At 51.9% G+C, this 24,734-nt stretch overlaps 1 protein-coding gene across 1 annotated transcript in view; it reads right to left on the bottom strand.

Moving 5' to 3' along the window:
* DEPDC5 (DEP domain containing 5, GATOR1 subcomplex subunit) overlaps window positions 1-24,734 on the bottom strand; it is a 63,481-nt gene that overhangs the window by 4,514 nt on the left and 34,233 nt on the right. Inside the window, exons 26-40 of the mRNA XM_081113541.1 lie at window positions 24,174-24,357; window positions 23,331-23,491; window positions 21,426-21,543; window positions 20,843-21,010; window positions 19,532-19,751; window positions 18,850-18,983; window positions 15,052-15,163; window positions 11,766-11,831; window positions 8,993-9,147; window positions 7,425-7,502; window positions 6,800-6,932; window positions 5,991-6,099; window positions 4,804-5,028; window positions 1,767-1,936; window positions 1,003-1,174 (exon numbers count right to left, since the gene is read on the bottom strand). Of these exons, the coding sequence (XP_080969667.1) occupies window positions 1,003-1,174; window positions 1,767-1,936; window positions 4,804-5,028; window positions 5,991-6,099; window positions 6,800-6,932; window positions 7,425-7,502; window positions 8,993-9,147; window positions 11,766-11,831; window positions 15,052-15,163; window positions 18,850-18,983; window positions 19,532-19,751; window positions 20,843-21,010; window positions 21,426-21,543; window positions 23,331-23,491; window positions 24,174-24,357 (2,205 nt within the window). The remainder of the gene's footprint in view (window positions 1-1,002; window positions 1,175-1,766; window positions 1,937-4,803; window positions 5,029-5,990; window positions 6,100-6,799; window positions 6,933-7,424; window positions 7,503-8,992; window positions 9,148-11,765; window positions 11,832-15,051; window positions 15,164-18,849; window positions 18,984-19,531; window positions 19,752-20,842; window positions 21,011-21,425; window positions 21,544-23,330; window positions 23,492-24,173; window positions 24,358-24,734) is intronic.

Here is a 24,734-nt window from a genome sequence, read left to right as displayed (position 1 = left end):
AAAAAATGTCCCCCGAGGCCAGCCCCTCGCGCTATCCTGTGCTATCACCATGAAGGTGGAAAACCCCAGAGGAGGCTCGGACGGTGCGGGGACCATCTCTCTGTCCCCTCAACACATGAAAAACAGCACCATGAGGCGGTGCCTGGCTTAAAATAGTTAGATACACACACTCATTAGGCATTTCCGAACTGCAAAAATGGTCCTGCCTCAGCCACACCGTGAGGTCACACAAGTGTGTGTGTGTGTGTGTGTGTGTGTGTAAAGAGTGCTTTATAGCCCCGCTGGTGTGGCTCAGTGATTGAGCATCGACCTATGAACCAGGAGGTCATGATTAGATTCCCGGTCAGGGCACATGCCCAGGTTGTGGGCTGGATCCCCAGTGTGGGGTGTGCAGGAGGCTGCCGATCCATGATTCTCTCTCATCATCGATGTTTCTCTCTCTCTCTCCCTCTCCCTTCCTCTCTGAAATCAATGAAAATATATACAAAAATAAAAATAAATAAAAAGGATTTTGAGGCCCAGAGACATTAAGTGACTTGTCCAGGGTTACCCAGTCTCTAAGTGAAGAGGGAAGATTAAAACCCAGATCTGCCCTGACTGGTTTGGCTCAGTGGACAGAGCGTCAGCCTGTTGACTGAAGGGTCCCAGGTTCGATTCTGGTCAGGGGCATGTACCTGGGTTGCGGGCACATCCCCAGTAGGGAGTGTGCAGGAGGCAGCTGATGGATGTTTCTCTCTCATCGATGTTTCTAACTCTCTAACCCTCTCCCTTCATCTCTGTAAAAAGTCAATAAAGTATATTTTAAAAAATCGTTCAAAAAGCCTTAGGGCCACTTCATTAAAAAAAACAAAAACAAACAAAAAACCCCAGATCCTTTGGCCCCTGTCCGAAGGCTCTCTATGCAGAAGCCTGCGTGGGTTAGCTCCCCAGAGGTGTCCTTGGGGGGAAGAGGGGTCTGGTCTTACTCATGGAGACGGAAGCCCCGAGGGGAGCGTCTCTTACTATCGAACAGGTGCTCGCTGCCCTCCTTGAGCAGACAGCTGACGTTGAGCGGGATGAAGAGCTGGGCTCGAAGTGGGTCGCCGTACAGATAACTGGGCAGCGCAAAGGGACCCTCCAGAACCGGCACCAGCAAAAAGCCGCAGGAGGTGGCTTTGCGATGCCACCCTTGGACCTGGTGGAAAACACAGACACAAACAGTGTCACCCCCAGCCTGGTGCAGACGAGAGGAAACACTGCTCGGGGAGCGAAGCTGCCAGGTGGCGTCACGCACGTTGACTGGCACGTTGGTGATCGCCAGCTCCCAACCAGTCCCGGGCAGGAAAACGCAGTCTCACCTCCTGACGAATACTCGCAATTAAGAGCTACGCACAGTTCCTCCCGGCAGCCCATGTGTCTGCAATGCCGGTGTTTCTTTTGGGAGGAGGAGACTGGAGAGAGCTATCTCTTGCTTCTAAAAACCCTTCTCACCTGGCCTGTGTGACTCAGTGGTTGGGTATCAACCCAGGAACCAAGAGGTTGCCGGTTTGCTTCCAGGTCAGGGCACATGCCTGGGTGGTGGGCTCGATCCCCAGTAGGGGGCATGCAGGAGGCAACCGATCCATGATTCTCTCTCATCACTAAAGTTTCTATCTCTCCCTCTCCCTTCCTCTCTGAAATCAATAAAAAGATGTATTTCTTGAAGTGACATGATTTGCTACTAAGCACCCACTGAGCCCTCCGCACAGCGAGCCAGGGCCCCATCTGCAAGGAGAGGAGGTGCTCACCATCTCGAAGAGGACCGCGGCGGTCACCGCCATCCAGTGGAGCTTGATCTCGAAGGCCGCGTTCAGGGAGAAGTTGCCATGGTAATAGCAGCTGCACCACTCCAGCCGGTCTGTTCGGTTGTTCACGTCCACGTCCAGCGTCACAGTCCTCTGCTCCGGGACGGTGGCAGCTATGTCCGCGCAGAGGAGGGGCCCCAAGAGAGAGGGAGAAGGAGGAGGGGATGAGGAGGAAGAATAAACACCCAGATAGGAAACTGCAGAATCACCTAAGAGGAAAATCGCAGATTCTAGAAGCTTCCTGGAAATCATCTAGTCCAGGGGTTGCAAACTTCTGTAAAGGTCCAGATAATAAATACTTTAGGTTTTGCAGGCTATGTGGTCTCATATAGAGACTGTTTCAATGGCTCAGGTCTGCCATTATAGTGCAAAAGCAGCCACAGGCATGGCGTAAATGTAGATTTTATTTACAAAAACAGATGGATTTTTAGGGCAGTGAAATTGCTCTGTATGATACTACAATGGTGAATACATGTCGTCAGACATTTGTCAAGACCCATAAAATGTATACCACCAAGAGTGAACCCTAATGCAAACCACAGACTTTGGGTGATGATAATGTCAATGTAGGTTCATCGATTATAACAACCATCCCACTCTGGTGGGAGATGTTGATAGTGGAGAAGGCTGTGTGTGTGTTGGGACAGGGAGCATATAGGAAGTCTACTTTGTGCTCAATTTTGCTTTGAGTCTAAAAGTGCTCTAAAAATAAAATTTATGCCCTGGTTGATTTGGCTCAGTGGATAGTGCATCGGCCTATGGACTGAAGGGTCCTGGTTCAATTCCAGTCAAGGGCACATGCTTGGGTTGTGGGCTCGATCCCAGTAGGGGGTGTGCAGGAGGCAGCTGATCAATGATTCTTTCATCATTTGATGTTTATAACTCTCTCTCCCTCTCCCTTCCTCTCTGAAATCAATAAAAATATATATATAAAAAAGAAAATGTATTATAAAACAAACAAACAGATTTGAGCAGGTAAGCCACAGTTTATCTCCCCCAATCTAATCCCAACCCTGCATTTATAGTTGAGGAAACAGCAGCCAAGGAGGGAAAATGTTTCCGTCAAGATCAGAGTCAGCTGAACCCCTAACCTTCTGGTCCCAGTGACCCACGAAGGGACACAACTGGACCAGCCATCCAAACCACATCACAGTCCAGGGCAAGTCTCCCTTTTCTGGTCTCGACCCCGGAAGGCAACGGTTCTATAATCTTACCTCAAGAAACCTCATCATGAGGCCTAATGCCCTGGCTCATCAACTGTGTGTTACTCAAAAATTCCAGGTCAGTATCAAACTAGCTCATCCTCCATGGGTCTCCTGCTCAGAAATCCTCTGCAGCCACAGAGGAGAGCTCTGATCAATGAAACGTGGATGAGTCACAGCCTCCCTGCGTGCCTTCTCCTCTGGCCACCTCGCTTGTAATCATCCCCTCTTCTGTTCCTGGTAACCCTTCCTCCCAGTATAAGCCTCCCACTCACCCATGGTCACCCCGAGGCCTGGCCAGGCTCCCATGGACACTGCTTAGCTGGCTACGGTACTTAAGGCGAAAGAGTTCGGTGGCTCCAATGCTAGAAGTTTCATTGAAACTGGCACACAAATCCCTCCAGCCCTGACCTGCTCTGACTCTTGTCTTCCTGAAGCCGTGGTGCAGTATGGTCGGGCTCAGACAGTGGAGAAAACACGCCAGTCCTAACACTGCATAGAAGCAGAGCCTGGGGCAAATTCCTGCCCCTCCCTGAGCCTCAGTGTCACGCACTCTGCAACATAAATCACAGCCTCGCTCCGGCACGGGAGGAGTAAACGAGGTAACTGTCTGCCTGCTCAGTGCCGACTCAGAGTGATCTAGAAACCAGGGCACGAGGGCTGTCATCGCACGGCACCACCTGGGGCAGGGCGGGGCTAGAGCAGCCGCATCACCCATGGAAAGCACTAGAGCAGCGAGCAGCCCAGGGCCACGAGGGCAGAGGACAGCGCTTGCTTCGGACGGCAGCTCCCTCCTCCCACCAGCTCTGAAAACACCCTCCCCGGCCTGACACCTGCAGAGGGAGGCGGGCCTCCCCGGTTTGCTGAGCTCCCCGATCTTGGCTCCTTCCTGCAATCTTCAATTCCCTCCCAGGCAGCCATTCCCAATTGGGGGTGATTTGGCACTCCCCTGGGGACGCCGGGCAATGTCTGGAGACATTTTGCCAGTGGGCGGAGCCACTGGCATCCAGTGGGTAGAGGTCTGAGAGGCTAAGCACACTACGAGGCACAGGACAGTGCCCCCCCCCCCAACAGAATGATCTGGACCCCAATATCCACAGTGCTGAGGTCGAGGCCCCTGCTCTCTGGTTTTGCACATTCCGCACGAGGGACTCACATCAGAAGCCCTTTTATCGAGCACTTTAAAGGAAAAGACATTCTTCAAGTAATGCTAGTTACCCCCCACCTAAAAGGAGCTCAAACCTAACAGATGTGTGTAAAACACATTCCTACAACATGTTTGTACACTTGCTGCCATCAGTGCCCCTGATTTCCTGCCTCTAACCTGGGGCGATCCTGAGCGATTGTAGCCAAGCTCCTTACAGCAAAGAGCTCTCTGTGCTGGTCTGAGGGGCGCGCCCTGTGAGAGTGACGCTTGGACTTCTGGCACTGGGTCGGGTTCTTTGGGAATCTCTCTTGTTCCCTCAGCTCTCAGGAAAAGAAAGTATCACCGCACACCAATACTTATTTGAAGTGGCTCATTGTGCCTCTGTCTCTGAACGTGACCTTGGGGAGAGCGGGACGCTGATGAACACTGTTTGTTGGTCAGGACAATAATGAGCTCAACCCACTCACAGAAGCCAGCGCAGGAGCCTGCAGTGCCCACAGACCGAATGGCCAGTGTGACTGCCGCAGCGGCTTCGATCCCGGTTCCCAGGCCTCGTCCCCCCGGCTGGCGGCCACTCTGCCTCAGCCACCCGCCAGCGCACCGCCAGGCCCTACGTGGGTCGGGCACCTACCTAAGAGCGCAGCGGCCTGGCTCCGTCCTCCGAAGCTGCGGCTGAAGGAGCTGTGCCTGCTCGCGTAGGAGGCCGGCCGGCTGGGCAGCCAGGGCAGGAGGAAGGCCGGGATCTCCGAGTGCAAGAGCTCTTCGGCCACGAAGGCCACCTCGAACCACTTGCGCTGGAAGCTGGCGAAGTCGTCCACCGCTGGCGTGTGCCAGGTGGTGGGCTGCTGCATGGCCACTGGGGAAGCAGAAGGGAGAGAAAGCGCCTTGGGCACGAAGGCCTGTTTTCTTACGGACGCACGCTACAACACGGGTGAGCCATAAGCACATCACGCTAAGCAGAAGAAGCCAGCACAAAAGGCTACGCTGTAAGAGGCCCCTTAATAAAATGTCCACTTTGACCGGCATTTCTTCAACTTGAAGGTACAATAGGTCACACTCAGAAATGAAGGGAAGAGGTGGCAGGGGCACACTAGCAGCTACAAGGGAGACGACCTGCCCGATCCGCTCTGACCCATCCTTGGGGAAGAGCGGCACAGGCTGCTTTATCGGATGCACGATTCCTGAGACCCATGGCCGGACGCCCTTCGTCTGCAGGACGGGAGTCACACAGCCCTGTGCGTCAGGGGACCACAGCTGCCTGTCTGCGTCCTGGCTGCCTCCAGTGCTGTGCAAGCCAGCTCTGACCAGCTGGGATTGCTATCCTCTTGGGGATCACTTTTCCTCATTAAAAAACCCGCAAACACATAAAACATATCTTGGGAAATATGTTAGGTCCTGATGGTCTTCCTGGGGGAAGGAATGGAGTCTGCAGGCCCAGCGAGGAGAAAGTGCTGTCAGACATGCAGGTTAGAGCCCGTCATGTCATCCTCAGACCCACCTGCACTGGGTGAGGGCGCTCTAATCAAAGCCAGCTACCAAAACATGGCCCGCGGGAATTTGCTCATGCCAGGTCCCTTGCCCTCCTGGAGGGTTATCTTCCATTCACCCGGTTCCCACCAAGAACGTCCGGTAGCTTTAAAACACCCGTGTCGCTCCAGCTATGCTTAAATTAAACACGAACGCTCAGGGAAGCTGACAGGCCCGGCACAACTTGGAAAACCAAGTGACCCAAGAAGCTCCAGCAGCAGCGCCATTTGAGAGAGCAAGTCACCGGGCAAAGCACCAGCCCCCGTGGCCCCAGCGTGCCGCGCCTCTGACCTCGGTCGGGCTCTCTGTCCATGACTATCTTGTAGAAATAGAAGCCGTAGATGAAGGTCCGCCAGACTTCGCCAGACGCATGCGTGATGAGCTGCTCCTCCAGCATTTTCTGAGGGAGAGACAGTGAGACTCTGAAATTCCCGCAGAGGGACATGTGAGAGGCGTAGCCCCCGTACAGGGCGGAGTGGAGGGGTGGAGGGAGTGACAGGGCCCCCAGGAGACCGTACCCTCTACCCCATCAGCCACAGCTGCACCCTGCGAAGTGCTGTGCCTGGTGCAGACAATGCTATAAAGTACAAATGCGTATTTTAACATCATCAAATATTTCAAACATACAGAAAAGTATAAAGAAAACCCAACTTTAACAAAGTTAATATTTTACTATACTGACATCAGATCTTTTTTAAATATATTTTTATTGATTTCCAAAAGGAAGGGAGAGGGAGAGATAGAAACATCAATGATCTCAGAGAATCACTGATCAGCTGCCTCCTGCATGCCCCCCACTGGGGATGGAGCCCACAACCCAGGCATGTGTCCTGACCGGGAATCGAGCTGTGACCTCCTGGTTCATAGATTAACACTCAAACACTGAGCCCCGCCGGCTGGGCTCAGCCAGATTTTTAAGTCATGTCTTTCAAAGCAAGACAAGCTCCTTTCTCAATTCCAGACAGTCCTCACACTTATTAAAAAGCAGATCCTCACCCCCCTCCAGACCTCGCTGCTGGAAAGGGCGGCTCCTTTACAGATGGGCTCTGGCTTCCTGGGCCTGAGCAGACGGTCCTGCAGCTCCGCCCGGGCTGTCTCACCTGCATGATGTCGATGGCCATGGCCGGCGTCTGGACGCCCTCCACGTTGTTCACCAGCCAGTGCACCACCTCCGCGCTGATGAAGCAGGAGGGCGAGAGGCCCTTCTGTTCTGAGAGCAGCTGGACGCCTGTCCTGAGTTCCAACGTGGCGCGCAGGGAGCAAGGCGCGTGCGCACCATGGCAACAGCGGAAAGAGAAGATGGTGAAGAAGGGACTCGCGCTAAAGCGCTTGCTATCTGGCGCGAGCATCCCCACAGTGCAACTGCTCTCCGCTATTTCTAGACCCAGAGAAACCCCAGAACAAAAAATGGTGTGAAAGGGGGAAAAGGAGAAGAGAAAGCAAAAGGACCTGATATTTAGAGAATATACTTGTCAGGTACGAGACGAGGTGAGCTACATAACTGTTCTACTTAATCCTTACATCCAACCTGGGACTTCTATTGTCCCATTTTACGAACAAGGTACGTCTCAGAGACCAGAGAGGTCAAGTGACTCGCCCGAGGTCTCACAGCTAGTGAGCAACCAAGTCAGGTAGGACCCCACCGGACTGCACTGCCCGAGCAGGGCCCGGCTAGGGCCTGCGGACCCCCCCGCCCCGGCGCTCACACACGCGCCCAGCACTTACGAGGGGTGCTTCATGGCTTCCAGGATCTCGGCCAGGGTGGAGGCCGACGTCAAGGAGCTTGCCAGCACCTGCTGAGAGCTGGGACACAGAGCGCCTGGTCAGCAGGGCCAGAGCCGGGACCTGAGGAACCGTCCTTCTTACAGAGCGGGGACCTTGGACAGCACTGACGTTAAAGGTGACCCAGAAAATTCTGGATTGCTACATCCTGGGGTTATCTTATGGGAAGGGGTAGAGGTTCCTACTTCCAAAGTGTATACATTAAAAAACAAAAAGAATTCCAAGTGATTTTATGTCCACACTTGCTTATTTTTAAAAAAATACGTTTTGTTGATTTTAGAGAGAGGAGAAGGGGTGCCTCCCATACCCACGCTGAATGGGGACTGAACCCAGCACCCCGAGTCCCCACTCCCAGGCTCGGACAGGAGGCGGTCCTACCCGTGTGAGCGCAGAACTCAGCTCCTCTGAGGAAGCCCACCTCCCCGTGGCGTACCAGCTGCTAGCAAGTTCTTTACCACGAAATGGAACCTGTTCTATTTCCATTCACTGGTCCTGATTCTGTCGATGTTGGTCTCCTTGTCTCCAGCCTACATACCCCCAGTTCCTCTTTCCTTTCAAAAGCAGAAGAAACCTGCGCCCCTGGTCTCGCAAGCAAGGAGGAAGCCGGGACATGCACTCCGTCCCTAGGAGCCAGGCAGCCCCTCCGACCCTCCTCGTCCAGAGCCAGGCTCGATGGGGATGAGCCAGGCTCGATGGGGATGAGCCAGGCTCGATGGGGATGAGCCAGGCTCGATGGGGATGAGCCAGGCTCGATGGGGATGAGCCTGGGAGGCGACAGAAAGGAGGCACACCCAGGCCTGCTTGCGCCTCTGATCCTCCGCTGGCCACAGTGAACGGGCTGCGTGCGTGAGACATGGGAAGCCCGGCCCTGCACGTGCGACGTGAAGGCAATGGAGTGCTTCCAACAGCGCCGGCAGGCAGGCTGCCCGGGGCCCTTCTCTCTTGGGGAACGGGTGCAAGAGGCAGCTTCTCAGGCCACGCAGCCCAGGGCTGCTCCATCGGCCCAGGAAGGCGGCAGGAACAGCCTGGGCAGATGGCTAGGGAGCAATTATGCAACAAAGGAAATAAAAAAGAAGTTCCTCTGATCTGCCAAGGGTATAACAAGCTGGGGTGTGGGCCGCTTCCCCAAGCAAATGAGGTCCGAGCGGCTTCTGTTCCCTCTGGATGCTCAGGATTGGGAACAGTGTGGCCCTACCTGGCCACAGAGGGGGACCCATTCACTACCCGTGCATTTCCTCCAGCGGCATAGACCCACTGCACGCTACCACATGGGAGGCCCCTGCCACGGGAGCCGCGTGGAACAGGACTGACGAGCTCAGAGCCCCCTCCCCGAAACCCACCCTGCATGTCTGATCCTCCGCGGGGGCCTCTGAGCTCTCCTGTGAGCAAGGCAGGGCGCAGGGCAGCAGCCCAGCACAGGTCCGGTAAGAACGGACTGGGCGTCGGGACTGGCCGCCCAGCCTCCGCAGCCTCTGCGGGCGGACCATCCCACCGCCCAGGAGGAGTCTCACCTGCTGTCACTGGGGTTCGTGGAGGTGAAGCTCTGCTCCCCCGCGTTCTGGGAGCTCCCGAAGGTCTGGCTGTTGCCTCTGTCCGCGGACTGGCCTGTGCTTACCCCCAAGCTGGTGCCGTCCAACCCCGGGACGGCCGTCTGGTCCACAGACACCTGTATGTTAAAAAAAAAAGAAATCCTTTAAGGCTATTTACATTTGTGGTCCTTTTCTTTTCTTTCTTTTTTTTTAAGGGGACTAGGAATACTTGAGCACTTCTAAAATGAAGCTTTATATCATCAGCTATGTTGTTAGATGCTGCACAAAGTACTCCTGCTAAGTCAGGGCGTCTCAACCTTGACACTACTGCCACTTGGGGACAGATAAGTCTGTTGTGGGGGCTGTCCTGTGTGGGACATAGAGCAGCATCCCCAGCTCCTACCCACTAGATGCCAGTAACACTACTCTCATTATCTCCCCCAGCCCAGTTGTCATGAATAAAAGTGTCTCCAGATAGTACCAAATGTACCTTCGGAGGCAAAATTGCCCCTCATTCTGAAAGAACCATTTGGCTCTCGGTTTGGGCGGGTGGAGGGACACACCAAAAACACACAGACTCTGCCAGCACCATAAGAACATGGAGAAAGAAAGCAAGAGGCAACTTGCTATTACCAATCCCCATCTGCTTGTAACCAGCAAGGCTTAGGAACGGGTACCGCACTGTCATCCTAAATTAGAAGCGAATGGAGGACTCGACCCAGCTCTCAGGCACAAAAGCGTGGTTCTTCCGTGATGCCCTCTGGATCCCGGTAACGGGTTCCCTCTCATCTACTGCCCCTGAGAACTGCCCCACCAGCCTAAATGGAAGGATGTCTCCAAAATTTACCTAATTCCTGCGTTTCATTTCGGTGGAGATGAGGTTAAGGAGTTATCCTCTTCATCAGAAATTGGCAAACCTTTTCTGGAAAGGACCAGACTAAATATTTTAGGCTTTGTGGGCCATACAGGGCTTGCGGCAACTACTCAACTCTGCATGGAGAGGCACAGAAGCAGCCATAGACAACTTAAACGAATGGACATGGCCTTGTTCCAATAAAACTTTATTCATAAAAGCAGATGGTGGGCCAAGTTTGCCCATTCCCTGATGCCTGCTCTATGTTCATCTTTCAATCTTTCTCTCTCTCCTCTCCCTTCCTCTCTGAAATCAATAAAAATAAAAAATATCTAAAGAAAACAAAGCAAGCAGATTTTACGTTATGTATATTAAACACAGAAATGAAACATAAAGTGCAATTTAACTTTGTGTAAGTATCTGATTTGAGTAGAGATAATGTTCTAAGAAGTTATATGTCTTCTTAACAACATACCTGGTGGGCGATATAAAATTTTTCATGTGTCCTCCTAAGCTCTCAACTCTGTATTTCCAATTGTGGGAACACATCCACTTTTGTTCTACTGGTGAATCCTACCATGTGAAGCTGTGCGGACTATTACGGGATTTATAAAACAATTCTCTTATTCCAGATCTGTTGATCTTTTTAAAATATTTTTTTTATTGATTTCAGAGAGGAAGGGAGAAGGAGAGATAGAAACATCAATGATGAAACAGAATCATTGATCGCCTGCCTCCTGCACGCCCCCCACTGGGGATCAAGCCTGCAACCCAGGCATGTGCCCTTGACCGTAAAACCCTTCAGTCCACAGGCCGACGCTCTAGCCACTGAACCAAACCGGCTAGGGATTTCTTTTTCTTATGTTAAATTCTAATCTAAGTCCAAGAGGGTCTCTTGTTAGAAAGCAAAAGTTTAAGAAGTCCGACCTGAGTCTGTTTTAAACCAAAAATGCAGCATGCCGCCCACACTCAGAGATCACATCCTCCTTAGCTTGCCCTGCTCCGCATAAGCCTCCTCAGCTCTCTCAAGTCTCTGTAACTAAGCCAATCTCACACACTCAGGGGTCTTGGTAAAGGACTGGGAGCCCCGTTCATCGTCACCTGGGACCTGTCAGGACAGTCATTGCTAATGTTGACTACAGAGCAGGGGGGTCACGGGTCAAGCCTGTTGGTCCTGGATTTAAAGCCCAGGTCGGCACCATGCTGTGCAAAGTACAACTTCTTTGCCTCTCAATTTTTCCATGTGTAAACTGGCCCTAACACTTCCTAACGCACCGGTGACGGCGTGAGGATAAGTGAGGTGGTGCTATGTCGTGGCAGATAGCAACTGAAGCATGTTAAGGCTTGGGAGGCCCTTGGAGATCTGGCCCAAACCCTTTCCTTTGACAAATGTGTTCAGGGAAGTCCAGTGGCTGGACGAGCTGCCCAGGCCACACACGTTAGCCTCCGACAGCACATGCCTGTTAGTAAATGTCTGCTGGTTTCCACCACTTCCCGCTTCTCACCCCATGGTTACAGACTTCTCTGGCTGTATTAGGAGGGGAAAAAATAAGCGTTCAGGCCTTAAGCAGGCATCGTTCATGCTGCTTGCATTATATGGACAAAAACACCTCAAAGGGAAGAGGCTGCCCCTTGGCGAAGAATCGGGGGCAACTCTGTGGCAGAGAGGCAGAGGCAGGAAGCGTGAGTCAGCACTGATGCGACCATTTGGTCTCTGACATCCATCATTTCCATCCCCCGCTGCCCTGGCCCAAACCTCGGGTGGGAATGGACGCCTCGGAGACCAAATTCAATGTCAGCTGCCCTTGAATCTCAGCCGAGGTCCCATCCCATCTGTCCTGAGCCGAGCAGAAGGCTTCTGCTGACCGGGCAGGCCTGTGTGGGCTGCAGGGTTTGACTGACCTGCGAGTAGAAGGCAGACGACGCTGTGCGTGGACTGCGGACAAACTCCATAAAGAAGGCCCCGTCCTGGAGTCAGAGGAGGAGGAGGCAGTGGTGGCAGCAGGTGCAAGAGAGCGAAGGAACGGAATGTGGACCCGTGGTGAGCCATCAGGGGGAGGAGCGGGGGACGAAAGAAAAACAAAAAAACGAAAACAAGGAGGGAAGGAGAGAAACAAGGGCTCATGAAGAGAATGGGGGGAAAGAGAGATCCACCAGGGAAGACAACATCCAAATGCAAAGCACAGGCAGGACTCGCACCTTCTTGGGCAGAGCATCCCGTGACGTGGGAGCGAGCACCTGGCTTAGAAGGTGGGTCCAAGCTCCCTGGGGCCTCCTCGGAGCCCGGCTCGGACACGTGCGCCCTGCCACATAGCTCTCAGCTCCCTTCAGGCCTATGCCCGGGGGAAGGGGCGGCCGGAGAGCAGCTTGGAGGGGGTGGTAAGGAAGGCGCTTCAGGGGTCACTTCTTGGCCTCCCACCAGCCTGGGTGACCAGCAGGCCCCTTGGAGAGATACTCAAGGGCTTGAGGCTTTCAATTCTGTCGGTCCCTAAACATGGCAGCCAGATGGGAGAAGAGGGTTCCATGCAGGAAAAGTTCTTGCTTCATTTTCTGAGCAAACAGGAGATAAAGGGGCAGCAATCCTTTCTCCTCCACAGCCTGTGTGACAATGTCATATTGTCGGATGCACAGGCACTGGGGGGAGCTTCTGAAACCGCCTTCCTCTCCCCGCCTGCCCCTGTGGGCCTCCAGTTGCCACGTATGTGAAACAAAAATGACATAGAAGCCCAGGCAGTGCGGCTCAGTGGTTGAGCGTCAACCTATGAACCAGGAGGTCATGGTTCAATTGAGCCCGGGTTGCGGGCTCCATCCCCAGTGTGGGGCGTGCAGGAGGCAGCCAACCAATGGTTCTCTCTCATCACTGATGTTTCTCTCTCTCTCCAACTCCCTTCCTCTCTGAAACAATAAAAATATATTTTTAAAAAATGACATGGAGGACTTTTCCAATAACCCCTCCTTCCACCTTTCTTATGGCTAAGAAGGCCTCTCTCGTCCTGTCAACATGTTTTTACTTTGGATGCATTATCACTGACACACGATAGATCTGAAGGCCTCTGCTTTCCTACCACCTTCCTTCGATCCTGTCAGCAGAGTCACTGAACTGCCTGGCTGTGTTTGATCAATACTGCCGCCATTTCCCACAGGCCACTGGGAACTCGGGGAACTGACCATGAAAACGCGCGCCTGTGGAGATGCAACCTCGGGTCCCCTTCCACGCATCCCAACCCAGACGCTGCCTGGAGACATCGCCAGGCGGTTCTGAGCATGTCAGCCAGGGCTCTTCGCGCTGGCCATCGCATCACACCTGTGCTTCTCCTTGACGACACGGGAACCCACACCCAGCATGACGGGTGGCCATCTGTCTGGATTTTAGTGTTCAGTTGGAAGAGTAGGAGCGTGTTCTAAATAGCCCTCGAATATCGGGTTGTTGCCACATTTTAGCCTGAATGCTTATGACTCTATAATTTCTCTACCTGGCACTATTTCTAATCCTCACAGATGGCAATGAGCAGAGGTCAAAGCGAGGGTACTTTGGGATTCTCCCTGTTCCATCCGGTCCCTTCTCTGCCAGAACATACAGAAGCAGAGGTGGTGATACCGCTAAGATGTATACACATGCAAGTGAGGATGGGTGAAAAGCTTTTCCTTGACCCACAGGTCATTCCTTACGCACAGACTGTCCTTAGAACTGCACCTGAAGTCACAGCAAACTACAGCCTGCAGGCCAAATCCAGCCACTGGCTTATCACAGCCTGTGAGCTAGGAGAGGGTTGTAACAGCTTATGGAAGTACTATGCAAAAGCCTTGAACTTGCCTCTTGGCCCACAAAGCCTGCATTCCTCAAGGTTTGCCAACCCCTGATCTGCAGATTTCACAAGCTGCCTATAGACTTAGTTATACTTTTTCTCAGATTTTAATCCCTCCATCCTTGTAGTCTAATGCTAGTAATTTATCCTAAAAAAATAACCAGCAATGTGGTCAAATAATTATCTGCAAAGATGCTATTTGCAGTATTATTGATAATTGTAGAATAATTATAAAAATGTATGGAAGAATTTTCAAAAATTGTTTTTAAAACCAGGTGAAAAAAAAGTAAATTATAAATGAAGGGCCATCCATCTGATGAAATATTCTATCATTATTTTTAAAAATAATTCTTTGGCCAAAACCGGTTTGGCTCAGTGGATAGAGCGTCAGCCTGCGGACTGAAGGGTCCCAGGTTCGATTCCGGTCAAGGGCATGTACCTGGGTTGCGGGCACATCCCCAGTACGGGGTGTGCAGGAGGCAGCTGATCGATGTTTCTCTCTCATCGATGTTTCTAACTCTCTCTCTCCCTTCCTCTCTGTGAAAAATCAATAAAATATATTAAAAAATAATAATAATAAAAATAAAAAAATAAAATAAAAATAATTCTTTGGAAAAATAATGATCTGGGCAAATGTTCATGACAGGGAAGTAAAATAAATAAATACCAAGGTGGATATACAATTTGACCACAATTTTGAAAAGAAAATACATCTATTAAATCTCCTTCGTTTCTTCTTAATGGAGATCAGATAAAAGGACATCTGATCGGCTCACCTCCCACACCAGACGATCTCAGGGTCTAGATTTCCCAGAGGCGTGGACACAGCCAAGGCTACTGGTCTTAAAGGTGTGCGAAGCACGACCTACAGTTCCCGCCCCTCTGATGTGCGTCCTATTCTGCTCAGAGGCCCCAGACTCAGGCTGTGTTTTTTGTGGTGGTTGTTGTTTTCAGGAGTCTAAGCAAACTGACGGGAATTTCATTACCAAAGAGTGAGCTCTCTCATCCTGGACCTTTACTTGTAGATAATTTTAAAAAAAGAAAAAGAAAAACAGTGAACTCATGGCAGACGCTTCCGGAGCTTCCTACCTGCCCTCCGGGGGAGCCAGAGAGGTGGCTACAGGACAACCAGATGGCCAGTTCCAAGGCTCAAGCCAGACCCTGGGCTGTGACCAGTACCGTTTAGCCCGACTGCTTTCCATCTGCCTTTACTGAGCAGCCAGCCTCCTTACAGTTCTGAGCAGGAAAGTTCCTCAGTAAAAGTAGTCACGTTGCAAAGGGCGCAACGCAGGGCAGAGCGCCTCTGAGTCCTCAGCTCGTCAGTCCTAGACCCCACCCTGCCCACTGGGTCGCCCGTTCCCTGCAGGAGTGGCCCCCTTTACCTTTCTCGGGCTGTCCACGTAGGTGGGAGTCATGGCAACGCTGCTGCTGCTCTCGGCGGGCTGGGCGGAGTTCTTGCCACCGTGCACAGCTGCCTGCTGCTCTCCCAGGCACCTGGAAGGGCAAACACACGCCCCTGGCTCGCTCAGAGCCCCCCGAGGAAGGACCCGCGGTAGCCAAGACGACACGAAGACAGCGCTGTTGCTGTCACCTTTGTTTTTTGTTTGCTTTTTTTAAATCCTCCCTCGAGGATTTTTTTCTATTGATTTTTAGAGGGAGTGGAAGGGAGAGGGAGAGACAGAGAGAAGCATCGATGTGAGAGAGACACATCGGCTGGTTGCCTCCCCCACACACCCTGACTGAGGTGATCAAACCTTCAACCCAGGTACGCGCCCTTGACCAGGAATCGAACCCATGACCCTCCGGTGCGCAGGCCGATGCTCTAACCACTGAGAAACACCAGCCAGGGCTCAAAAACTTTTCTTTAAGGTTTTCTAATATCAAATATTTCTCCAATCACCTTCAAAAATTTCTTGGCAGTTTGTTTGTTCAAAACAGGATTCAACTAAGGTCCCTCCACTGCAATACGCTGTGCCTCTTAAGTCCCTTTCAAGCTATAAACGCCTTCTTATCGCTCTCATCCCTGCCGTTTATCTGCTGAAGAAGGCAGCTCGCGTGTCCTGTAAACGGACAGCCTGGGAGAGCCGATGGCACCCTTCACTGCGCATCCCGTTCCTCTGGGCCTGCGCTTCCCGAGGCCGAGAGACGATGACGACAGGCGTGGGCAGATCGACACTCAAGGGCCAGCCTCCTCCCCACGCGCGCGTGTGCTTGTCGGGAGGCCCCTCGTCCCTCTCTGGCGACGGCAGTTGCCGCTGATCATCTCTGCTGATCTACACGTCCGTTAGAGCCCACACATGTGATGTGCTATCATCCGCCCCAGCTATTCCCTGGAACATTGAGAAAAAGAAAACTTCCCCACACCAGTGACTTGCTACTCTGGGGTGCAGTTCATACTGCAAAGGTGAACAGGTGCTGGGTTCCTTCCCTTGTCCCCTCGCATCACTGTCTGCCTCCTCCCGCCACACAGCCCCCTGCCCCCTCTCACCGTGTGGTTTCTTCTGAGCCCCACGCGCGGTCATGCACTGTGACATTCCCTTGGGTAGGCCACGGCCGGGAGAGCAGGGCCAGGAAGTCTTGGCTACCCACAGACGCTTCACTGACGCCCATGTCAACCCCCATTTACGGAGCTGCCATCTGGCCCGGGGACTGGCAATCAGGGATCCAGGGACCCTGTCCTTGCCCCTGGAGGCTCCTTGTCTAATGGCTCAGGGGACGGGGCTGCCACAAAATGACCAGTCACACGTATTGTGCACGTACATACGTGAGAACATGCGTAGGGGCACACGGCCTTCTGCCGGGAGGGCAGCACCAAGGCAGTAACGGCTGCCATGTGTGTGGGGGGGGTCTCTGCTCGGACTCAGCTGTCGTCATTGTCCTCATCTACAGGAGCAGCGAAGCCTGCTGCTGGGTACCTGCTGCCCAGACGGCTCACGGCCACGCTGCTCATGGGCCCAAGGCCAAGGTCCCCGGGGCCGCCACCTTCCAGGAGGGCCTGACTGAATGGACACACCTCCGAGAAAGACGGGAGGGAAGTGGAAGAAATAAGCACAGTTATGCTGGGATGGCCGGACTATAGGGGACATTTAAAAATTATTTTTCATGCCTGGCTGTGGTGGCTCAGTGGTTGAGCATCAACCTATGAACCAGGAGGTCACGGTTCGATTCCCGGTCAGGGCACATGCCCGGGTGGTGGGCTCGACCCCCAGTGTGGGGTGTGCAGGAGGCAGCCGATCCATGATTCTCTCTCATCATTGATGTTTCTGTCTCTCTCCCTCTCCCTCTTCCTTCCTCTCTGAAATCAATTTAAAAATTATATTTAAAAAATTCTTTTTCATAATAAATAAAGTTGGGTCAGCTCGGTGCAGGAAATTAAAAAAGCACACAAATGAAAACGCTGTGTGAGCAAACACTATAGGAAGGTCTGCTCCCTCTGCTCTGCCTCCAGCACTGAGAGAACGCACCACGTCACAGAACAGTCCTCGGGAAGGCGCGGATCTCGCCTCTCCGTCCTGCCTCTTGCTCTGGGGCTAGCTGAGTCTTGCTCCTCTCACGGGACCCCTCCTCCCCCCACAAGCCACCCTTCCTCTTCCAGGCTGAGCAGAAGCAGGCTCCTTGGAGCGTCCTGAATGGTGACTCACTGACAAATTAAAATAAGACCCCCCCCCCCCCCCCCAGCTTCACACCCTTCCCAGCAACATATGCTCCTTGTTGTTTCCAGCAGGAAAGGCCTATGACTAGTTGCAGGGAGAACCTGCCAGGCAGGGTCCTGGGGTCTCTCCTTGGGCACATGAAGGTATTTTTGGAAGAGGACCCACAGTCACGAGCCCAGCCCCTCCCAACTCTCTTCCTCTCATTTGCTCCCCGTCAGCCTGCTATGTTCTCCACGTCCCCACCTGGATCCCTTCCTTCCCATGTCACCACCACCCTCCCTCCACCTCTGCATTCTCGCCTGGGCCAGTGAGAGCCCACCCATGGGCCCCTGCCTCCTGGGCCCGCCCACCGGGCCTTCCTACACGTGGGGCTCAGCTCTGAAAACACCACTTCTGGCAAAGACACTGAAGGGCTATTTCATGATGTTAAGGGATTGCTGTAACTTTTTAGGTAAATAATGGTATCACAGTTTTGTTTTGCTTTGTTTAAGAAAGAGGACTTATTTCTCAGAGACATACTGAAATGTTACAGAGGAAGGGACATGTGTGTGGGATTGAATAAGAAATTAAAAAGGAAGATGAGAGCAAGTGGGATATAAATGAAAGAGATTGGCCATGAGATGATAACCAGTGAAGCTGGGTGATGGGTAAATGGGGAGTTATTATACCAGCCTGTCTATTTTTTTTTAATCTGTTTGAAATTTTCCATGAAAATAAAAGGCCTTTCAGAGGATCGCTCTTGCTAAGGAAAGGACAGCCTGAACTCAACTTCCCACGCAGCCTCTGTAATGGCATCTCCCACTCGGCCCCATCCTCACTGCATGTCACTTCCTGAAAGCTGAATGGATGCGGGCTCCTGCTGGGACCCTCACACCAGACACACATGGTCTAGTCCCCTATAACATCTCGTCCAGGGACCCCTGCATCCCTTTCTCCATCATTCACGTCTATTGTCCACCTACTACGTGCCAGGCACAGCACACAGCCTCTGTCCTCAGCGCACAGACAAGTCGAGAGAAGATGAGCGAACCAGGGGCGGCCTGGAAGAATACTGACGGACACAGGCCCAAGCCGGGAAGCTCCGAGGCTCCCTGACCAGGTTGGGAGAGTTAAGGGGGCACAGAAACTGTTCTGTCATGTGACGACATGTAATCCTAAACTTGTCTAAACCCACAGAATGTACACCACCACGAGAAAACCCTGAGGTAGATGAACTATGGCCTTTGGGTGACTATGTGTCGATGTAGCTTCATCAGTTGTAATAACTGTACCACTCTGGTGGGGGATGCTGATGAATGGGGGAAGATATATATCGTATATGTGGGTACAGAGATTCCCCATTTGTGTGTATGGGAAATCCCTGGACCTTGCACTCAATTTTGCTTTGAACCTAAAACTGTTCTACAAAATAAATTCTACTAAAAACAAAACAAACAAAAACAAACAAACAAACAAAACTAAACAAAACCAAAACCCCTCTCTGGGCCACTGAGTGTAGCCGTAGCCTCTCTCCGCCCAGGCACTTACTTCTGGCTGGCCTCCATCTCCAGCAGGGCAGACAGGGCCGAGGTTCCCTTCTTCCCAACCGGGGGGCCGGCCGCCTCGAGGGAGTGCGCGGAAATGGGCCCCGCCATCTGTAGGCCTTTCATGGCGGCCCCTTTCTGAAGCAGAGAAAGGAGACAGGCATCAGCCCAGGCGGCCCTCAGTGGAGGCTGATGCTGAGAGAGCAGGCAGCCCCGACGGGTCACGTACTGTGTGATTCCACTCGTAGGACATTTGGAAAAGACGAAAAGCGCCGTGATGGAGAACAGGCCACTGGCTGCCAGGGATGAGAGATGAGGGGAGAAGGTGGCTAGAAAGTAGGGGTGGGGAACCTTTTTTTCTGCCGAGGGCCATGTGGATATTTATAACATCATTCGAGGGCCACACAAAATTATCAACTTAAACATTAGCCCGCTCGATTTGGTCGAACATTTAATGAACTTCTAACGCCTTGGCAGGGCCCGACCAAATGATTTTGAGGGCCTTACACTGCCCGTGGGCCGGACGCTCCCCACCCCTGTTACACAGGGTGGCACGAGGGAGATTTTTTTGAGTGACGGAAACTATTCCATACGCTGGCATCTCCTGGAGAGGTCCCTGAGCTAAGAGGAGATGGCTCCCAAATCCCAGACCAAGCGCCGTCCCCAAGGGGCCCCCGGACCCTCACCCGCATCATGCGGTCTGAGCGGTGGCGCCGGCGGATGCGGTTCAGGCCCTCCACGAAGCGGATAAAGCCATCCAGCAGCTGCCACTCCTCCTCGTCGGCCCGCGGCCGGTCCCCATAGATGTCGCAGTGGGCTTCGCCCTCCGTGATGCGCTTGGTGGCAGTGACACAGGCGGGCAGCAGCAGGAAGCGGGTCCTCCAGAACTTCAGAGACTCGATTAAGCTGTGGAGGAACCAAGGAAGAAAAGGGGGTGGTGGTGAGAAAAAGCAGATCATGAAAGCACCATCTCAACCCTCTCCCCGAAGTTGATGTGTGAGGGACCCTCTCCCCATGATGTGCCACAATTCAGGGGGTTTCACTCACAACACAAGCTCGCTGTATGCCAAAGATAATTAAAAAATAAATTCTGAAAAAACAAAAGAATTGACTTCAAGGTCACGGTTCGATTCCTGGTCAGGGCACATGCCCGGGTTGCGGGCTCAATCCCCAGTATGGAGTGTGCAGGAGGCAGCTGATCAATGAATCTGTCTTATCATTGATGTTTCTATCTCTCTCTCCCTCCCCCTTCCTCTCTGAAATCCATAAAAATATTTTTTAAAATAATAACAAAATAAAAATTTAAAAAACCCACAAAAACACAAGCTCAGAAGGAGGAACTGGAAGATTGAATTCGCTTATTGTTCCCAGAGATGCCAGGATGCTTCTGTGTGCCCGGCCCGGGGGAGTTGTGGCTTTTTAATCCCCGCAGTCATAAATCACACAGAAAATTAACAGCAAAGCACCACAAAGTGGTCAGGAAAACGTTAAGAGAACATGACCTGCACTGACATTCCACCAAGTTTTCTGGCTGTTTGTTTTTAGGTGGTAAAATCTACATAGCAGTTTACCACTTTAATGATCGTTACGTGTACATTTCAGTGGCATTAAAGCACATTCCCATGGATGTGCAACCATCACCACTATCCATTCCATCATTGAGTTTTTAACCCAAATGCAGATGTGCTTTTGTTCTTCCAGGTTCTTCTAAAACCAACATCATTTTGTAATCATTTTTAAAATATGGATACACCCAAAGAACTTGTATGCATACATGCATAACCCATGGACACAGACAATAGGGTGGTGAAGGCCTGGGGCGCGGGACGGGGGCAGGCTGGAAGGGTCAATGGGGGAAAAAGGGGACATATGTAACACTTTCAACAATAAAGATTTAAAAAATAATAATAATAAAATAATAAATGACTAAATATTGTTTAGACAAAAACAAACAAAAAATATGGCTACACCCAAGGCGGCCCAAAGCGCCCTCCGACCTGAAGTCCTCCGAGCCGGCGGAGCAGATGTACTGATCTAAGTAGTTCCACTTGTACTCCTCCAGCCGTTCGTGGGAGAATTCCACCCAGCAGGACACGAACTCCGAGTCCGAGTGGGAAGGGCACAGGCTGTAGGTGTAGTGGATCTGGGCTGATTCGTAAGGGTACCTGAAACAAAATGGCCCGGCCGGAAGTCCAACAGGGAACCTTCCCCGATTCCTCCCTACCTTTTCCAAAACGCTTAGCACCCTCCTCGGCATTCAACCACCTCGTCCCCAGGGGCTGGCAGAGGAGATTTCTCAGATCTCAACTTTCTCCTCCTTCTCTCCTCACATTCTCCATTTTCACTTGGCTTTTTAAGAATCAGGCGAAACGTTATAAATGGAATCAAATCCCTTTTGGAAGTCTGGGCGCTATAACCCTAACGTAACCCTAGGAAACCAAACAGCAACTCCAGAAGAGGACAGCACTCACTCCAACACCTCCGTGTGAACTACGTGTGACACATGTAACTGAGTATGTGGACAGCACGTGGACACAACGCAGGACAGGAGCTGGAGCCCTGACCTGTCCCAGGACTCACTTGGGCAGGTAGCGCGTCACTGTGATCATCTTGTCCTTCAGAGTCACTTTGTGGAACGTGCGGCCCATGCTCAGCCAGTACTGGTCCTCCTCCTCAGGGCAGTTTCGGGACACCAGGCCTGAGAGAGGAAAAAAAATCATTTTCTAAATGTGGTTGCAGGTCATTCCATTAACAGGCAATTGCCTCTCTTCCGTATAGATTCAGAAAAGGAGAGACAAAAGAGATACTTTCTTTGGAGGGTAGTTTCGTGGAAAAGCGTTATCCTTTGGTAAAAAAAAAAAATGTCAAAGTCCTGAAGTTAGCAGATTTTTCCATTATGAACCAACCAGCTACAGATCAGAGCCTGGGGCTGCTGATAGCACCTGGATGACACACTCAAAGTCGAACAGCCGGTGTGGCTCGGTGATTGAGCATCGACCTAGGAACCAGGAGGTCATGATTCCATTCCCGCTCAGGGCACATGCCCGGGTTGGAGGCTCGATCCCCAGTGTGGGGCCTGCAGGAGGCAGCTGATCCATGATTCTTTCTCATCATTGGTGTTTCTATCTCTCCCTTTCCCTTCCTCTCTGAACTCAATACAAATCTATATATTTTTTTAAAATGAAGCCAAAATAGTCCCGGTACTCAGAAAGGTTCCTATTCAGTAGAGTCCAGACTAGGAAAAGAAGGCAACACGTGATAAAGATCACAGGGGCTTTCAAGGAAAATCCAGAGGGAGTCTGAGGCTTCGTCATCAACGACGGGGCCTGGGCCGGGTGACCACCGAGCTCCCTCTAACAAAACCACACTTCTCTGATCCTCTGGCCAGGGGCGGCTTAATGGCGCCAAAGACGAGCGGAGATTTTGAGCTGGGTGGCTCGGGGAACAGGGGTCTCATTAGCTAGATGGAGGAAGCAGAAGATTAATGGTTCCTCATCGATTGTTCCAGGAAGTAACTGCTGCTTTCTGATTCCAGGCACCCGCACTGAATTTTCTTTGCCTGCGTCACTTCAGAAGGGCTCTCCAGCGCTTGGCTCCAACTCAGCCGGCGTCACCCAGTCTCTGCCACTGTTAGCCCCTGCCACTCACAGATGACCCCCCATTCTTGCTCCAAGTCAGTAAGCGTCAGTGATAAACAAGAGATGAATCCAGAATAGAAAAAAAAAAAAAAAAAAGAAAGTATAAGCTTCAGGTTTAGGTGACATCTGAGAACCTGCCGTGTGCCAGGCACCATGTCAGAAACAAATGCAAGTGTCTGGGTCTAGAACAGTCCCTGCGAATGCTGACATCTCAGTCACAGCTCAGCTGAGGTGTCGCCCAAGCCAGGCTGTGACATTCCTGAACTTGGCCATTCTCCTCCTTGAAAGGAGAGTTATAGATGAGAGCTTTAGGATAAATCTGTGCCTAGTGGAGACTTCATTCCTCCTGTAAAGTAAAATTTAGGGGGAAATATTTTGTGTTGAAAAATAATTACTCCTAGCCCTGCTGGTGTGGCTCAGTTGAGCATCGACCTATGAACCCGGAGGTTACTGTTCAATTCCTGGTCAGGGCACAGGCCCAGGTTGCGGGCTCCATCCCCAGTGTGGGGCGTGCAGGAGGCAGCCGATCCATGATTCTCTCTCATCATTGATGTTTTTCTCTCTCTCTCCCTCTCCCTTCCTCTCTGAAATCAATAAAGATATATTTGAAAAAGAGAAAAGAAAAATAATTACTCCTAAATTTATCTATTCCCTACCATCTTGAGAGTCTACTTGCACAAATTTAGTAGAAAAGAAAAAATACAGTAGCTGGTTTGGCTCAGTAGATAGAGCATTGGTCTGTGGAATAAAGGGTCCCGGACCCTCCAATAAAAATCTATTTTAAAAAAGTTACATATATACACATATATATTTAAAAAGGAAAAAATATAAGTCGAGGAGAACTCACCTCGGCTGTACAGGGGGCTGCTGCTCAGCGGGGGTGGGACGGCGGGGTTGGGTTTCTGCGCCTTGGGCTGCACTATGATCTGATAGCCCTGCATGAGACGCTGGCAAATGAACTCTTCGAACACCTGCTGGGCCGTCATCTGCACACCCTCCTCGTCCCTCCTGAAAGAGCCAACGATTGCTCACACGCATATGCTTAGCCCAGGGCGGAGGGACACTCGGAGTCCACACTCCCATCCTCTCCTTCGCTTCAACCCCACAAGCCAGCCCTGATAACCATTCCACAGTGGTTCATAAAACTAACTGTCTATAAATCTATTCTGGGAGAAATGATCGGTTCAAGAGGTGGAAAAAGAAGGCAGGTAATTCGATACCCAAATGAATAATCTTAGAAAAGAAGATCCGAACAACTGTCACAGAAAACATGAGAAGGGATCAATGAGGGGAAATGGTTAAAGGAGGCGGGTCAATAGAACTCCAAAGAAAAACAGACAGCCCAGCTGGTGTAGCTCAGTGGTTGAGCATCGACCTATGAACCAGGAGGTCGGGGTTCAATTCCTGGTCCAGGCACTTGCCTGGGCTGTGGGCTTGATCCCCAGTAGGGGGTGTGCAGGAGGCAGCCGGTCCATGATTCTCTCTCTTCAGTGATGTTTCTATCTCTCCCTCTCCCTTCCTCTCTAAAAATCAATTAAAAAAATATTTTTTTTTTTAAAAAAAGGAAATTTAACAGTTCTTGCATCATAACATTTCCTAAGTATAATTTCAGTGTTCTGAAAATGCAGTGTTCTGACGCACACCTGGCCATTCCCAGACTGCCTGCCAACACCCTTCCTCTGACACCCACCTGTCCATGTCCGCTTCGGGGAGGAGGTCGTAACAGCCCTCCGTGTAGTCGTTCTGCAGGCCCTGGCGGTCGGGGAAGTAGTCGGTGGTGAGGGGGAGGCACGCCGGAGTCGTGAGAGACTTCCAGTCCACTCCAACTGTGCAACAGAAGCCTGGCACTACAGGGGGGGCAGACAGTGTCAGAACTGCCTCGTGTAAACGGGGGAGGCACGTGTGGTCGCCACGGGCAAGCGTGGACAGAGGCGGGCAGGGAGGGGAGCCGGGGGAGAGGGAGGGGCGGGGGGAGTTCATGGTGCAAGGTGACAAAATTTCCAGGCACGGGGATGGGGAGGGAGAAAGAGAAAGAGAGAAACAGTTTGTTAGACAATGCAATGCGCGTGCTGCTTATTCAGTCCCATCATGCAAATGGGATTCAAGCTGATCCTTTCGTTTTCTGCTGATCGTGAGCTATAAGCTGCGATGGCAAGGAGGTTACCGCGGGGCAGGCAGAGGCACACATCGAAGCGGATCACGTCCCCAGAGCAGGAGCGGGCTGGAGCCCGAGCCTCTCCTGAGACGGCAG

This window comes from Myotis nattereri, assembly GCF_964212035.1.
Source record: "Myotis nattereri genome assembly, chromosome: 19".
NCBI classification, from domain to species: Eukaryota; Metazoa; Chordata; class Mammalia; order Chiroptera; family Vespertilionidae; genus Myotis; species Myotis nattereri.
The sequence above is the reverse complement of the archived record's forward strand: the minus strand, read 5'-3'. Positions and strand labels throughout refer to the sequence as shown.